We start from the raw sequence: 17,533 nt of genomic DNA on the forward strand, positions 1-17,533 counted from the left end.
AGGCCATATTTTGTGGAAATACAGTCTAGTTAATGCAGGACCTGAAGTACTTCTGGACTTGAGCTAACTGTTCAGAAGGTGAAGTCACCAAGCCTGCAAAAGTAGCAGGTGACTTAAAACCTTTGCCCTTTTAAAACATAGTTCCTTAGACTCCTTTTGTAATATTAAATCCCTTATTTTAGTGTTAAGAAGGAATGTTCATGTTTTGTGTTGCCTCTCTTAGCACTTTTGAACCAATCTTGCAGTGATATGATTTATTCTGCTATAATTTCTTCTGTTTGAGACTTTGATTCATTAAGCGTTTCCCTGGAAAGAAGAGCTTTGAACTTGCGCTCAGTGAAGAGCTGTGGCGTTTCTCCTTTTTCATCTTTGGCGTCTGTGGCAAGCGATGGCTGCTAATGGGTACCCACGGAGCCGGCGGCTGCTGGGCGACCGCTGCTGCTGGGGTGGTGAGTGGGCTTGCTGGAAAGATGGAAGAAGAGCAATGGGGCTGAAGGCTGGTTGGATAAAGATGGCAGGGACGTTGTCCAAACTAGGGGCAAAGCTGGGGTGCCTGAGGGCTGAGGGGAAATTAAAGCCTGATGGGGATTTGCAGAGTAGAGGTGGGCTTTGCAAATGGTGAGGTTTTTTCCTCTCCTCTCCTCTCCTCTCCTCTCCTCTCCTCTCCTCTCCTCTCTCACCTCCTGCTGCCACCTCCCTGCCCTGTCCCTCTCCCACCGTGTCCGGGGGACCGCAGTCCCCATGGAGTCGCCCACAGCAGGCGCCGGCGCAGCCCAGGCACTCACCACCAGCAAGCACTGACGAGCCCTGCTGTCCAGGCTGCCATGAGGCAAATCTGTCAGGAGAGATGATGTCTTTGGTTAGACCCGCTGATTCGGCTGTAAAAACACAGACAAGTTTTCTAGCTTTCTCTATCTGCAGAGAAATTTGTGCCTGAAAACTTGGCTATTTTTCCAGCTATATCAGTTGCTCCCAGAGAAAAAAAAAAGGCATCATTTCTTCCTGCAGTCTGTGTCTGTCATGTCTGTAGACCATCACAGCTACAACATGATTAGGAATTTAGCACATGCCATTCAGTGTGGGCTGCAGATCTGTGCCTGCTGAAATGCTGTCCAAGAGCCAGAAGTGTGCACCTCAGACCATTTTTGATTTGCCACCTGTATGTGTTCAACCTTGCCTTTACGGGGAGCAGAATTTATTTACACAGCACAGAAAGTGACAGAAGATTGGAACTGAAGCCTGGAGAGCCTTAACATGCTATTGTGGTTCCTTTTTGTGTGAGAGAAGCATCTATATTATTTATATATAATTAATAATGATAGGATAGCAGCAAAGAAAAGTGACTCAGTGGAGGCTAAGTAATTTCTCAAAAGCCGTGGATTGACAGAAAATATCTCCACTTCATCTTTAACATGTGACTGCAAAGAACAGGTTGGCAATGCAAAAATCATTCCTCTTATTGATCCATTATACATCCATCTTTCTGAGAGAGTTTTGATGTTAGAAAGATTATTGAAAGCTTTTGTGAAAACCTGAAATCTTTAATCACCAAATAGGTCCTTCAAAAATCTAAAATCAATTTGGGCTTTGAACTTTTTGTCTTGTGATTCCACCAGGGGCCCAGTGGAACCACGAAGGTTCAGCTGCTTTTTTAGCCCTTGCTGTGATAGCTCTGTCTTGAGGAGTCCCATATTATTGCATTACATTTACCATGTTTCTGGCTCCAGAAGACAGGCGGGAACTCTGTTGAAAAGCCTCCACTTATAACGACAAGAGGTGCTCACCGCTCAGTGATCCTAGACTTCAAGAAAGAAGTTTACTGTACTTACAAAGACTTGCACCTCTGCATACCTGCAACCGATCAAAATGGGGGACTGCAAAGGGACTGTACAGTTATATGACTGTTGGGACATCACGTGGTACAAGAATGTGTTGGTTTTACTGTACTGACACCAGCTAGTGCCTCTTGTAAATCCATGCCTGTCCATCTGCTTAAATTCACGTACTTGCCAACAGCCCTGCTGAAGTCAGGCTAAGCATGCAGGCAGGAGTTTGCAGGGTTAGTCTAACTCGTCTGTGAAAAGCTGAGAAAGAAGACATTCTTCTCTTCTATTACATTTAGTGTTACATTACCAAAAATATTGAATTAGAACTTTATTTAGATAGAATTATTAATTGTCACATGGGTCTTTAGCTCATTATGTCAGTGCATCCAGTTACCTTCAATTCACAATCCAGTTGACTTATAACACATGATCACAAGGAAGGACTTCATACATCCTACAATTCTCTTCTGAGATGTCTGTATTCCCCAGACAAAGGTGACTTTAGCCAAAGAATTGCTAAAAATCTGGCTGTTGAGAAAGTCAGAGTGAAAGTTTTTGGGAATGGTATCTCCCTCTTCTGCAAAGCTGGCACGGGCTTCTCAACAGGGTGAGCAACATGCAAGCATATTTCTACTCCTGCCTCAGGAAAAGTAAAAGGAAAGAAAAGGACAGTGCTGAACTGGAGCCAAGGTATTGACACTCCCTCTTCTTCCAAAGGATAGAGATGATGTCCTGGGAAGGGTCCTTCACCCCAGCACAAGCTCAGTCTGGCTACCTTGCCCTCTCCAGCCCGGCTTTCTGGGCTCTGGAGTTAGCAGCACAGAGAGCAGGACTGTGCTGTTTTGCTGGACTCGGTGATGTGATAGTTTAACCAGATGCCTACACTGCCTATGCAAAGGGCCAGTTCCCGCTCTACTTTGCTGAGGACAGGAAATTACAACACTGATGTTTTGATACTGAAATCCTATATCCAGTGGCTGAAGACTGTTTTGAGGTTCTTTTATTACACTGATATTTAATCCAACACATACATAGAGTCATCGTAAACAGGAAGGGACTTGGAAAGACCATCTATCCACTCATCAGTTATACCTAATCTTTCCTGACCAATGTTTGCTAACCATATCCTAACTCTAACAATGAAGATGCCAACATCTGCCTACATAACCCGTAATAGTGCCTTGTTGTTCTTGCTCTCAGACATTTCCCAATATCTAAACTAAATCTCTCCTAATGCAGTGTAGACTCCTTTCTGTTTGTTGACAGGTTATTGTTGTCCTCTTTGAGGTTATTCCTGCCCTCTTTGCTATTTATGTTTCTGAAGATGGTTAATATGTCTGCTTTAATTTCTCTCTTCTTTAGATCAAGCAAGCCGGGTTCCTTTAATCTTGCCAAAGAGTCTAGAGGAGAATAAAGAAAATGGCCAGATCCACCTTACCTCACCTGCATCTTTCTTTAAGTGCTCCAAGTGTTCAAAACTGGACACTGTTCTCCAGCTGAACCCCACACTCGCACTGAGGAGAGGAAGAAAACTTCACGTACGTTGCAGACAAAATACGTTTTTTTATACAGCCCAGTACAATGTTTACCTTTTTGCCATATCATTAACTCACACTCACTATAACTTCCAGATCTTCTCCATGACTTTTATGCCTTTTCAGCTATTCCCAGTTTTGTGGGTTTTGGCGTGCAGATTTTGCTTGCTGAGTGTAGGGTTTTTCCTTATGAACTTGCACAGTATTTTGTTCTCATCACCTTCTCCAAGATATCGGGTAAAGTCTGGATTCTAATTCTGCCTTTCAAAGTGTTTGCAGCTCTCTCAGCTTGGTGTCTTCTGCAAATTTAACAAATATGCTCTTTATTTCATCAGCAGTGCTGTTACTGGAATTTACTCTGAAGGAATATTCAGCACTCAGTATTACCAGGTCCATGACAGACCTCTGGGACATTCCCCCTTGAAACATGCTCCAGTGTGACAGCGACCTACTAATTATTCCCTTTAGTCTTCAAAATGGTTTTGGACTGACTTATCTAGACTGTATTTCCCTTACTTGCTCATGGGGATTCCACACGTAGCGGTGACAAGAGTCTCCCCAAAGCCATGATTTATGCACTCTATTCCTTCTTCCCTAATCCACAAGGCCTGTTATCCTGTCATAGAAGGAAATTACGCTGGTTTAATACAATTTGTACTTGACAAGTCCAATTTGTCCTTGCAGCTAGTTTGATTATTTGTTCCATAAGTCTCCGGCTCTTCCTTTCCCTGCTTTCTAAAGATAAGCATGAGGTTTATCATTTTCCAGGCTTATCCCATTTAACTTATCTGCCACACATTTCGTTACTTGTTTTCATCTCTAGCTTCTTTGGAAGGTGAGATTTGGTCAACTCCACCGGTCATCAAGCAGCACTCTTTTAAGCTGACACGCTCCTATGTGCTTTGTAATGTGCGTGATCAATGGCTCCAGAAGAGCTTTGGAGCACTCCCTCAGTGCTAACTATCCTTATTTCAGAGAAAATACCGATGCACACACTTGTGCATAAACTACAGCCACTGAGGTTGCCTCAGTCTCCACAACCACAGCACCACCGTCGACTTGTCAGCTCTGCTTTGGTTAGCCACAGCCTGCAGTAGTCTGAAGTAATTTTGTTCCTCAGCCTAAACAACCACAAACTCCAAATTGCAACAAAGTCGTCTTTGAGGCAGGTCACTTCTGGGATTTTGATTTAAGAAAAGTCATGCCCCCAGTATAGCACAAACAATTGTAGTCTGTAAAGGACAGAAGAGTTGAGTTTCAGAGTCTGCTTCAATTTTCTCTCGAACAACTCACCAGCCCCCCTGTCCCCCATCCTGGCTTCTCTCACCTCTTCGGTCCTCCCATTACACCAGGTCCTGCCTACGCCTCGGGAAGCACAATGTTGGAGAGATAAGCAAGGTGGAAACCCCAGGAAGGGTGTGGGAGATGATGGATGAGGCAGCTGTGAAAACAGGGTAAGCAGAGTTGTACAGAGTAGCGTATGGGGAAAATGGGAGCTGTGCATGTGACCGGGCAGCACATCATCAGCTCCCTCGGCCATACGCCTTTAAAAAGTCCTAACAGTGACTTCAAAATTTCTGGTGTACAAATAACCGGAGAAGGTTAACAAAAATAACATTGAGCAGAATGGTGTTCCCTGAGAAAGCTCCAGTTTGACACTGTTGGATTGTTCTGTGGCAATATAAGAAGTTTCCGGGCAAAGTGCGAACAGACATATTTTAGAAATGCAAAATTTATTATTTGCTTTCTGTTGGAAGGGGAAGTGAGTTTGTCATGCAAGTGTACAACCTGTGTGTCCTGCTGCAGGGGTCTGTTTCACTAAACAAGGCACGTGGGCCTTTCTCATTTTTTTACCGTCTCTCCAAATGACATTCAATTGCTTGATCAGTATTTCAAATGATGTGCCCAATCGCTCTTTCACCTTTGTGTGTGTGTGTACCTGGATGGAAGTTTGATTTGTTTTAACTGTAAATCAAAGAAAATGTTCTTGATTTAAAACAGAGCAGAGGGAGGCATGTCTTCAAGAGGATTAGGTTGAGTTAGAAGTGAGCACTGACCATGTCATAACTTTGTGGTACAAATGCATCCTCTGGTACATCTCTCTTCAGTGGGCACTAAACATTCATGTTCATATAGCTTCCTTCCCCTCCACACCTCTCCCAAGATTTTTTTACTTTTTTTTAGAGGGGAAGAGATCATCCATGTTGCCTAGGAAGTTGTAGAGGCCAAAAGACTATTTCTTTATTCCTGCTTGTTCTACAGTTACTGTTTTAACAGCTCATCAGAGGGTGTGAACGGCTTAATTACATTTCACCTTCACAAAGTGTTTTATTTCAAAGAACAGCAGGAGAATGCTTATCCCCAAAGTAAGGCTAACTGGCTTGTGAATCAATGATGTCACTAAAAAATAAAACATGGGATAAACCATTAAATTTCCTCAGGTATCTTCCACCCTAAAAGCACATTTCAGGCACTCTTACTCCAGATTCCCAAGGAGAGGTAACCAAACTGATGGCAGGGACAAGATGCTTCGTGTCAATGGGTGCCAGGGGTGATGACATAGAAGGAACAAACCCTCGTGTTTTGTAGATGCATGATTTCATTTTATAAAAAAAAAACAAGTTTGTCCCAGAGACAATCACCCCAGATCACTCGGGGAAGGGCCACGGCAGCCTGCCAGTGCTGATGGCCAGGGCTTGGCTGTGCTCCCTGTCTCTGGCACCCAGACCACTCGTGCAAGTTCCCCTAGCTCATGTTAAACATCTTAACCTGTATCCAAATTATCTTGGAAAAGCAATCAAAATGAAAGTTTTCTGTGAATGCATGTGGGCAAAATTATTTTCTTTCACCAGGGCAAGTTGGAAGCTCCAGCACCAACTAACCTACAGCTGCATATGTGACTGCAAGCAGAAAAGATGCCGTCACTACAGCGACCCTCTCAGCACTTACTGGAGCACCACACGGGCTCAGCAGTCTGTGACCGGATCCGGACCCCAAGGCCTTTGATCCTGTCAGAAAGTCCAAACGCAAGGAAACCCCTTACACTTGCATTCCTCACTTGAGGCAATACGTGGCTATCCAAGATACAGAAAACTACATTAAAATTTTTTAAACTCTCAGCATATTTAAATTACTTTTAAAAACTTGTAACCTTAAGTTATATCATAAATTAAAAAAATTCTAAGGCAATAGCTTAACAATTTGAAATTATTATTAAACGTTTTACAATTTTGAAAAGCTTGAATACTGTGATTTACTGAATAGTTTTATCTGCTTTCAAAGGTAGACTTAAATAAAAACTACATAAGAACTGAATAATAACTTAAAAATCACTAATGTCTCCCTGACAAATACTTATGACTCAAAGTTGTTTCAGTGGAAATATTATTACATAAGAAATAAATAGATTGCATTTGTTCATACAAACAAGACATTGTCTGAGAAACACTAGTTGTCCAAATGGTGCAGGCAATGATAACAGGGAAAAGATAGCTTCCAACAGTCAGACAAGGGAAACTAGGAAGGAAGGCAGGGAATAGCAAAATAAAAAGTAGAGAAAGAGATGAGGAACAAAATATCTCTCACAAAAATCCTGTGTTTCAAGGGCTGAAGTTCTCACGTCTAGAATCTCTGTTTCAGGCCAGTGAGGAACAACTGAAGGATATAACTGGGGGCTTGCAGCAGAGTTAATTTCTGTCTTTCTAGCAGATTATAATTTCATTTTTACAGAACTCTCAGGTTCTTCAACTTCTTCTGTGTTGACAAAATATATTTCTGTTTAGCTGAATCATGCAGTACAACCCCAATATGTCTTCTTTCCAGGGCTGCTTTCTGCAGCCAGTGCTTTTATGGGACTTAGATGAGTTTTTGGTGATTCATAGTACTTAAACTACTCAAGAGCACTTTTTCAATTGGAAAATTCACTTGAAGTAAATGCATCATCAGCATGATTGTCCATGCATGAAAGAACTACAAGCAAAACAATGAGCACCATTTTTTAAAGCCTACACTTAAGCCAAGAAAAACAGTTATAATGAACTATTAAAAGACCTTATTTTTCAGTTTCTATGAATCTCTTATGGAAAACATGGGTTATCCTTGTCTCTGCATCTCTTATTCTGAGAATCCCAAATTGCAAATGAAAAAAATATAATGTGCACATTGTTTTAGAGTCGTTAACGTGATACATAGCAACATAAATTATATTACCTACAACAGATTAAGCTACTACCAATTTAGCTTTATTCTTGTAGCAGTCTTTTCTAGGAAGAAGCCTGTAAGATCTAGGCATCGAATATTCTTACTGTTCTCTTTTGTGCTTTCAGAATGCCAAATATAAATAAAATGCTATTTAAATCTTCTAAGGATTAATGGAAGATGCTCTGGTATCTGCCAAGCACAGTGTGGATTTGAAGAATATGTCAGGTACTTAAATGAAAACAGACGTCTGTATTTTTGACATTTATCTGAAGGAAAGAATGTTGTCTGTGGGTGTTGTGTATGCATGTGCCTATACGGCATTTTCACAGATGATTTGATAGTGGTACTTCCAAAATATTTCTATTCCTAATAGCATCGACACAATCTTTCACTCATATGCCATTGTGGCAGTGTTTATTTATTTATTCACTTAAATAGATCTATATGATACATAAAAAAGGTCTATACACAACTCTGCATGCTTTTGATATTTAGGAAAATACAGTCAGACTGGTGAAAAGAAGTATAAAACCAGCAACCTCCATTAAATCAGAAAACAGTCACCGAAAAATAATTTAAAAACTATTCCCTGCTCCGGACAGTCATTCAGATAACCTGCACTAACCAAGACCACGAGGGCAATTTGAGACAGAGAGTTCAAATTGTAAGAGCCTTTATAAAAGGGGCCCACCAAGCCCCCAGCTCTGAGGGCCCCCAGCCCAATCCCAGCTTTGCACCCCATGACCAACAGGGACTGCAGATGGGTCCAGCAGATCTGAAGGTCAGAGGAACCAGGCGATTTCACAGCGGCGCGGTACAGTCCAAACGTGAGGGTTCCTCACCAGGACCTCCCTGCCAGCATCACTTGTTCCTGATGAAAAACAAGAGGATGGATGCTCATGTTGCCCTTTGGGTAGGGTTTGGGGGTAGTTGGGTGCTCTTGGGTGCAGAAGAAGAGTCCTGCTCTGGAAAGCTGACCTTTCTGGGGAGCTGCCAGCTGCCGTACAGTTTGCTAATCAAGACTCCGAGGATTAAACACCGCCACCAGCAGATACTGGTGTCTCTCCTCGAAACAAGGCTCCACCGCAGGCAGCAGGGTTGTGTCCTCGACTCTGCCTGTGAGGGGATGACAGCCACCTCGGGGCTGGAGTGGCAAGTCCAGCTGAGGAAGAGGAGCATCTGGCATGGGAGCTAGCAGGACCGGCTGCATCAGGACACATGGAGACGGGAGGAAGCAGGTAAGTTTGGTTTCACTCCTGCCAAAATCCAAGTTACTGGAGATAAGCTAATGCCTACAGGGTAGGTGGAGCATCTTTGCTAGTTTACCCCTCCAGCAGCTTTGCTTGGTGAACTTGAACTGAAATATGGGTATTTCTACTAAAGGTGATACAGATGTAGCCTGTGTGTTCTCAGGCTCGTCTATAAGCAGACTGCTTGCATGGTTTCCTCTTTGTTTCCATTATTAGAGAAAAAAGCAGTGTGAAGAGTATGTAAAAGCTTCCCATCAAAGCTGTCTGTCATGGCTGCTTGGCCTTTGGTATGTGACCTCTCTAAGCCACATACTCCATTTTGATCTTCTAAACATGCTATAGGAAATAATTCCCATAAACTGTGCCTACAGGCCCCTGTGAGGATGAATTCAGTCCCTCACCTCTACATCTGCTCTGATTTTCTGCTCCCTGTTCCCATGATTTGGAGATCAATCAGCCCCCTCAGTCTACACTGCTCCTGACACTACAGGTGCTAAGAAAAATCAGAATAGGCACATGTACTTAGTATCCCCCTCCTAGTCCTTACAACTTGATGATAACTTATATTTCCACCTTCTCTTCCTATTCCAGGGTTCTTTTTGTGATGTTGCGATGTTTCCCTTTTTTTTTTTCCCCCCCCAAATAATATGGATTCCTGTGGCAAAGTCCCCTGCAGACCTGTTTTCCACAAGGAGAGAACAGGGTAGGCGATTAGATGGCTGCTGTTTCCAGGTGCATAAGTAAGGGCACTTTCAGATTTTGCTTCTCATGGATAGCGATGTCTGGAAGTCAGACATACGACACTTGGCTAAGAAAACAGGGAGCAAACCAGAAGATAGGCAGTGATGCTGTTGACCAGGATGCCTTCACTTCAGGAGATACGGGAGGTAAACATAGGAGGTAACTTGCAACGTGCGAACCAAAATAAAGCATAATTTTAGCCCTAAATTATCTTTTATAATACACACACATCAGCATAAACTCTACTAGAAAATAAACTGAATTCTGCTGTAGATGTCTGAGTCCAAGGGCTTCCCATGGCTACAGATGACTCGTACTATACCTTAAGCTAACTTTGTGTTTTGAAATGTCCATGAAGCCTAACTAGAGCAACCTGAGGCCATAAAAAATCTCTGTAGAGAGACAAATGTCTTGATTAGTGTAAGGAATATATAAAACTTGACTTTTTTTCCTTTTTTTTTTTCCTGTGTCTGCCGATGCTATAAATGTAATACCTTTTTAAATCCTATGATGTAGTACCTTTACCGGGGCAGGAGAAGCCAAGGCAGACAAAGAAGGAACGAGGAGAGGGAGGGACGAGAGAAGAAGACCAGGAAGCCACTGAAAAGGTGGGGTTGTGCGAATTATTGGGTGCCTCTCCCTTTTGTACATCAGTCTTCTCATACTATCCATATACCTGAGAAATAAGCAATGTTATTTCTTTCTCTGTAACGTCTCAGAATCAATCATTCCTAGTTGTCTTTGTAACTAAAGTATTTCTCTCTGCCTCAATTGTCTCTCACTCTGGTTACAGAAATCCTCCTATCTTTCGTTTATTCATCCTGCTTCTCTTCCATCAGCTGACATTACCTGTTACTGTGACCATCGTGCTGCCTCTTTTGAACATATTCAGACTTCGTTTTCCCCAGTTTATCAGCCTCGACTTCTTGACTTTGCCATGACAGAACCGGTCGGCGTCTCTCACCTGCCCCATTCTTGCAGCCCTTCCCACCACCGCTAGCAGTACTTTCTGCACAAAATATTCTCCCTTCTCCAGCCACTGACCTACCAAATCTTTCTTAAAATAATCACTGCTTTCACTACGGCCAAAGAGGCACGTTACTGGCACATGGATTCTTTAATAACGCTTGCCGGTCCCTCTGAACTAACCCAGGGCAAACAGCCCTCACTGCCTCCTGCTCCCCTGAGCTCTCCTCTCCCCAGCACCCCTCCCGCTGCTGCGTGCCTGGATGCTTTGCTTGGCGCTGACCTGCACCACTCTTCCACACGTGCAGTGTACGTACACACACTGGGGGTGTGTCTCCTATATACCATGGCCCCTTGTCTCTGGCTTTCAGCCCGTAAACTATCTAAATCCCGAGAAGTGTTTGTTTATTTTTTCTTGTTGAGCTGAGCACATTCTCAACACGAAGGAAATAATATCAGTGTGCGCTGCACGCCTTTTGCAGAGCCAGCCTGAATTCCCTGCATTGAACTGTTTTATCTACTCAGATTCACTTGCCTTCAAAATAAATAATATTTTCTAAAGTTTTGCAGCCATGTTTCTGCTAGGCATATAGTGCCTGACCTAGTTTTGAGCCAATATAATTTATTTAACCATCTAATAAAATTGGTATAATAAAGAATCAGCACTATGATATTCCCATACATGTTCCGTTAAAACCTTATTCCCTTTTTTCTCTATTTATCATGGTAACACACAGTTTTACCAGTAATAGTTAAATAATTGTCTTTCAGTTTTCTTTTACAGTAGCTTACTTATTCGAATAATAATTTTCAAGATGAATATAATCCTGGAAATACACAAAAAAACCCTGCATCAAAAAAATCATTTCAGCATTTTCTTCTAAAAAGATGTTTTCTCCCACCAAACTAACACCCATGTAATTTTTAAGGTCTGGTTGTTCCCAATGAATCCTATTCTTACTACAAAATGTTTCAACTTTTGTTGGAGAGTCACAAAATGCTTATTCGGTAATTTGTAACAAAACACTTATTTTTTATTAAATTTAGAGAAGAGACTGCAGGCCATAGGAGGGACAACCTGACAAACTTCCTGGAAACCGAGAAAAAACAGAAGCTGCTAACTCGCATCCTGCAGATGGGCAAAGCATATAGCCAAAAAAAGGCTAAGAGTGAAATTGCGAAATTACAGACAAGTGGCACGATGTCAATGCCCAGAAAGACTGGGATAAATGTTTTTTTAGTAAGCACACAGAGGTGAAAACCTAGTCTTGATGAGTCATATCAAACCTAGTTTCCTCTTCTCCCCGAGCAACTGTCCGCTTAGGCGGGAGGCACCTTAGACTACGCTCTCATCATTTTTTGTTTTTATGTGCAGTCTGATGGCTTTTGAATGGCAAAAAATGCAAATATAATATAAATAAGAGATACATGTAGTGCTTGAGACACCTGAAACACTTCTGAGCGGTGCGGAAATTCCCGAGCATGCAGCTGGAGGTGATCACCCGGGCTGCGCAGCGTCTGCTGCAAGAGTTCACTCCCCATGGTCAGTAACCGCCTGCCCAAAGACGTCATCTTGTTGCTCCCCTCCACACAGGTAACTACTGGCAACCTAGCACACAGAATATTTCAAACATCTCTATCTGATAAAAACACATTAGAGTAATCTTTACAAAAATAGCTGGAGGGTAAACGCGTCTTTTAAAGAATTAGCTTCTAATATCTTATTTTCTAAAGCTGTATGTAGGCAACAAAATTAATTACTAAATTTCTGAGGGTCCAGCAGTTTCCATTTAGCATTCGTGCAGCTAGACAACTTTTTAAGTTCCTGTATATTAATTTAGAAATGTAACACTGAATAACGATTTTGAAAATCTTGACCAGATAATTAAGCAGCGACCCAAAGAAAGCACAGTTTTGAGTAACGGGGAAGTCAAAGCGACTCTGGGAGGAGCGTATGTATTTAAAGCTCATACTTCTCCGGCTGTTCAGTGAGCAAGGCTGCCAGTGAGTGACTGAGAGCAGTAGATCGCTCAGATACTAGAACTGGTCAAAAGTTTGGTTCTCCAGAAATTGCAGTTTTCATTTACAATGTACTGGTATTTCAGTAATAGAGATGAGGCAGGCTCAAGCTAAGGGAAAAAACAACATTTGTGACCCTGCAATAAATGTTGTGAATTTTTCTGAGACAACTTCAGGTGTAATCAGGATTTTATTAACTATACAGATGGCAGTCAGCGTGGTCTCTTAAAACAGCTAATCCTTCTGCTGCTCCAGATTCAGAAAAAAAATCATACTTTGCAAAAGGAGCTGTGGAAGAAAGACTACCTTTACTGATACGGGATCTCTAACATTTCTGATATTTAAAAAGTGTTCTTAAAGTTGCTGAGTGACAATTTTACTAGCAAATTACTAAATATTCATAGCTAACAACTTCTGTGGGTCCAAGAGCAACGATGTTGGGACAGGGCTGGAGGCAACACTTGTTTCGCCTCTTTATTGGTCTCAGTTCTAAGTTTTTGAAGGGGTCAGGACCCCGATGTAAGGCTTGGATTACTTCTGTTTGTTCTGCTAACGTTCGTCTTCCTTATCAGTAGGTCAGAGACGTGACTTTGAATCCAGAAGTATCAAGGGATACTCCAACTGAAGATAATAAGCTAACCCAGTAAGTAATGATGACTTCTATTACTAAGGAAAATAAAATTAAAAGCCCCTACAACTCCGAACCAGGTCATCAGCAGCTATAAACAATGGGTACCTCATCGCAATCACTTCTCAACAGTTTTCACCAGTAACCCCACATTTGAGTGATTCTGATTCAGAGAGGTGCCCTGTTCTCTGATGAAATCTTAAAAATTATATTCCAGTTTAACAGTGAATCCCATCTCTTAAATAACTAAAATACTTTACAGTTGGCGCAGAAATTTCATTTAAGGATTAGTGAACCCTGTTTTGCCTATCATGAGTAATTTACCTCACTTTTGTCCACTCAGAAGTGGTTTTATCTTAACACTAATGAAAGCAAAGAGTTTCACTTCGGTCACGTAACAGAATCTATTCAGTGAGTAATCTTGACACGAGCGGTGACTTAGTACTGAGGATTTTAAATCCAAATTAAACCTCGCTCTTTCTTCTCATTACCGTTTTTAGCTTATACCTTCAGCTCAGGAAAACTTGCATGAACATGCTGCTAATATTTGTAATTGCATTAGTATTCTAGTATTCCATCAAAATAATTTCAAATGGAAATACATTGAACCTTTTGCAATATTTTGAAAGCGTTATTTCATTAAGGAGGCTGTGGCATCTGTAAAGGTACCATTATGTTTCAGAAACAGGGCTGTACTTGGACGCTGCCGTTTCTTCATCCTTGGTTTATAGTTACGTTCATCTCCTTAACTGGTTTTTTTATAATGGTTGCTTGCAAGAATGTCCAAAGCAGGCTTAGTGACAAGATTATGCTAGATGTTTTGCATGAAATACGCTGCTGAAGAATATCTCTGGTTCCTTCCTGCATTCAGAGTAATTTACAGTACTTTCTGTAACTGCAGTGAAGAGTTAGCCCACATTCTGCAGGGGTTTGGCTGTATGAAATGTCAGCTGCTGTAAAAATTCATTGACTCATCAGGAGAGATCAGGGTAATACACCACACTAAAGCAAACTAGGAGGTGAATCCCCAAACTTGTGTGAGCATTTTGAGAATTGAAAAATATGGCGTTATCTTCTTTGCCCAAAGTCCTTCAGTATGCCGAGAGTAAACTGAGCAGTCATTCCTAAACTGAATGTTTCAGATAAGAAGCAAAAATGTCATATCTATAAAAGTAACACTAATAATTTACAAGCATTCAATGAAAATGAATGTGATGTTGCAATAACCTAACATTTTATAAAATTAAATTCTAATAATTCTAGTCATTTTTCTGTGTGAAAAAGGTCTCCCACCAAAATGCTATTAAAAATTATGTCATTATTATCACTATTTATCATATTATTTGAACGATAGAGTCAAAGAAATGGAAGTGAGCAATCAAAAAAGCTGAATGAGAGGCAAAGACATCCTTTTCCAAGGATATCTCAATGAGCACCATGGAAACTTTTTTTTGTGCTTTGCACTGATTGTCTTGTAGCCGCACAATCATTATTTTCAAGTCATTAGCTTCATTAAACTAACTTTACTTATGATTAGCTCTATAAATACAGTAACATCATATAGTTTACAAAGATCCGGAACTTTTTATACAGCATGAAACATTTATTTTAAAGAAAAATTAAATTTAATTCATTGAATGATAGCTTTTCAAGGAGGGAACTTTTAAATGGTTTTAGTCGGTGGTAAGAGATGGAAAGACTGTCCCCTTGTGGATAGCAGTATGAGGAAAGTGATACTGTAACTCACTGATAGGAGCGGAAACCCTGGGCATTTGGAGATCCGTTACGAAATTAGCTAGAATCCTGCCTTGCACATTGCTCATAAATCAACACTCGAATGTACAAAATACTATGGAAAGCCTTTTAATTTAAATTGGTTGGCCTGACAGATGACAGAGGGTAAAGACTGAGCTGATGGAGCATCATTGCTAACACCATCAGTCCAGGCTATCACCTAAATCTAACTGCTGTAGGCAGCTGCAGTGTTGCCCTCACTTGAAGAAAGCTATTTTGTGAAGAACAGCTTCAGAGTAGAGAAGGGGAGAAAGCTCCACAACAACGACAAGGTCTTATGGTACATCTGTAAACCAACGTGCTGCTCATATGCATGCCTCTGCCAAAACCCATGCTAGAGCATCCATCTATAGGGCGGAGCACCAGCCTTGTCCTCGCTCCTGCAGCTGCACCGATGGAGGGACCAGAGCAGGACTGATTCACAGCTGGCTGGAGACATCCGTCCGTTGTTGCAAATGTTCGATTATCCATAAGCATTACAGATTCCCCCCCAACACATTGTCACCTCTGATCCATGAGAACTACCAGAAGACGCCTGATCCATGAGCTACCACAAGATGCTAGCACCCCGCCATCGCTCAGATTTGGGATAATCAACGGTAGCTTCAAATTTCTGCATGAGGAAGCAGAACTTCATGGGGCTGCTGAGATGGCAGGGGATGTTTCTCATAGGAAGTGTTCTGGTTTATGAAGTCCAGTCCTTCCCTATTGCAGGTGGTTACAACCTCCCTTAAAAATTCATCTTGTTCTGCCTTTATTAAGATTTTTCTTCCCATTACCTCTGTTGCAAGAATTTTCTGAAATATCATTAGAAACCTCACAATTTTTAGCTCGGCCATATTCAGTGTATATCTGTTCACTCTATTATCCTTCTCTTTAAGCAGCTTTTTCCACCTCCTTATTGTTCAATCCCTGATAGACAGTAATCATATTCCCTCCTAGCCTTTGTTAAACTAAGCAAGCCACACGCTTGCAGCTTTGTTGTACAGGAAGGGCTCCCCAAACGCTTTCATCATTGTGTCAGCTGAAAGTGTCCCGTAGGGTCAACTTTTTCCACCAACCGTCATTCAGGAATGTACTCAGTCTTACCAACACACAGCATTTCCCTGTTCCCAGTGGAAACACTTTGACTGATGCCTTCTTTGGCAGTATTGGCTTTTTTACACAGTCACATCTCAGAGATCACTCCTAAAAAGACCAGCTAACTCAGTAGTTGATTTTATCAGCCATTTGTTCCTGATTATTTCCCAACTTGGAGCAGAAATTCTCATTCTTCCAGCAGTGAAGGCAACTGCACCAATCGAGAAACAAGCTGCTGCCACCCTTTGAAGATGTCCTACCACAAAGCCCTAAAGGTTTGTGGCTAACCAGTCCGATACTGGCAAGTTGAGGTGCAGGTTGGCGTGTGGTTCAGAGTGGGGTGATGGGGAAATAAGCCTGAAATAATACTTGGCCTTTGATAAGAGGATGCCCCGAATTGTGCTAGGTGGAACCGAGTCGTAAATTGTCCTCCACAAAAAGTGAGTACGTTACATCTACCGTTCAGTGATACGTGAATTGACCGAGGAGTTGCCTGAATGGTTGAAGCTGAAAATGTCAAAATCTGTGGGGAGTCATCACAAACCTAGATAGTCACAAATATTTGTAAATGTCTATTAGCACTTTTAATTCAAAGTGTATCCCATTCCTAAATTTATGACACTGGATGAGTTCAGTGTGCACATCGGCAAATGGCCAAGGGCCTTATAATTTGGACAACATGGGATTCCGGTAAAAACATCCAGACATACATGCAGCAAGTCTACCCTGTAGATACACTTTTTTTTGTACAAGTCACTTTGACTGTCAGATGAGAACAAATCAAAAGCAAAAAAGAGGAAATTCTTAAAACCTATTTCCTGCGTCTCTGTCTTCAACGTTAGGGAGTAATGAGAAACCAGACTGTTTATTTTTGCACTTCACGGGGGGAGTGTTATGGGGGTTGTGAAAAGTTCCCTCTTTCCTTCCCGCTGATGAAACTTCATGAAAAAAAGCACATATTTACATAATTGCATAGCCCTAATTCAGGGCAGCGGCTGAAGCGCAGTGTGTGGAAGCCTGCACAGGATCTGCAAGAGGCCTAACGTGCCCCCGCTTGCACGGTTCAGCGTGGCGACGGGCGCAGCGCGCAGAGGGTGGCTGAGCAGAGTCCTGGTGCAGTAGCGCTGGAGAGGGTGGCTGAGCAGAGTCCTGGTGCAGTAGCGCAACAGGCCCGGCCGCGGTGACAGCCCTGGGACTGCTGCAGGCCACAGCATCGGCCTACTGCACGGCATGGCCTCACGTCAACCACTTTGGTCTCAGTTTTCATCATTTTAGCAATCATAGGAATTAAGTAATTTAGAGCTTGAGCAGTTTTGTATTTTCTATAGCACGCGCGCAGATTTTTGGCTGGCGTAATGACGGCAACATTCAGTCAGACTGCAAAAAATGCAGACAGATGCTTTATTCTTCAAAACCGGCTTAAAAAGCCGACTTGGGTCCCGCGCACCTCCTCGCCTCGCTCCCCCGCAGCCCGGCCCTCCACAGCAGCATCCG

General features: G+C 42.1%; 1 protein-coding gene across 1 annotated transcript in view; it reads left to right on the forward strand.

Moving 5' to 3' along the window:
• Positions 1–388: 388 nt before the first annotated feature.
• Positions 389–17,533, forward strand: part of LOC103923193 (ras-related protein Rab-10-like) — a 54,091-nt gene continuing 36,946 nt past the window's right edge. The window contains exon 1 of the mRNA XM_009331473.1: positions 389–449. Coding sequence (XP_009329748.1) covers positions 389–449 — 61 coding nt within the window. The remainder of the gene's footprint in view (positions 450–17,533) is intronic.

This window comes from Pygoscelis adeliae, unplaced genomic scaffold (genome assembly GCF_000699105.1).
Source record: "Pygoscelis adeliae isolate BGI_AS28 unplaced genomic scaffold, ASM69910v1 Scaffold108, whole genome shotgun sequence".
NCBI lineage: Eukaryota > Metazoa > Chordata > Aves > Sphenisciformes > Spheniscidae > Pygoscelis > Pygoscelis adeliae.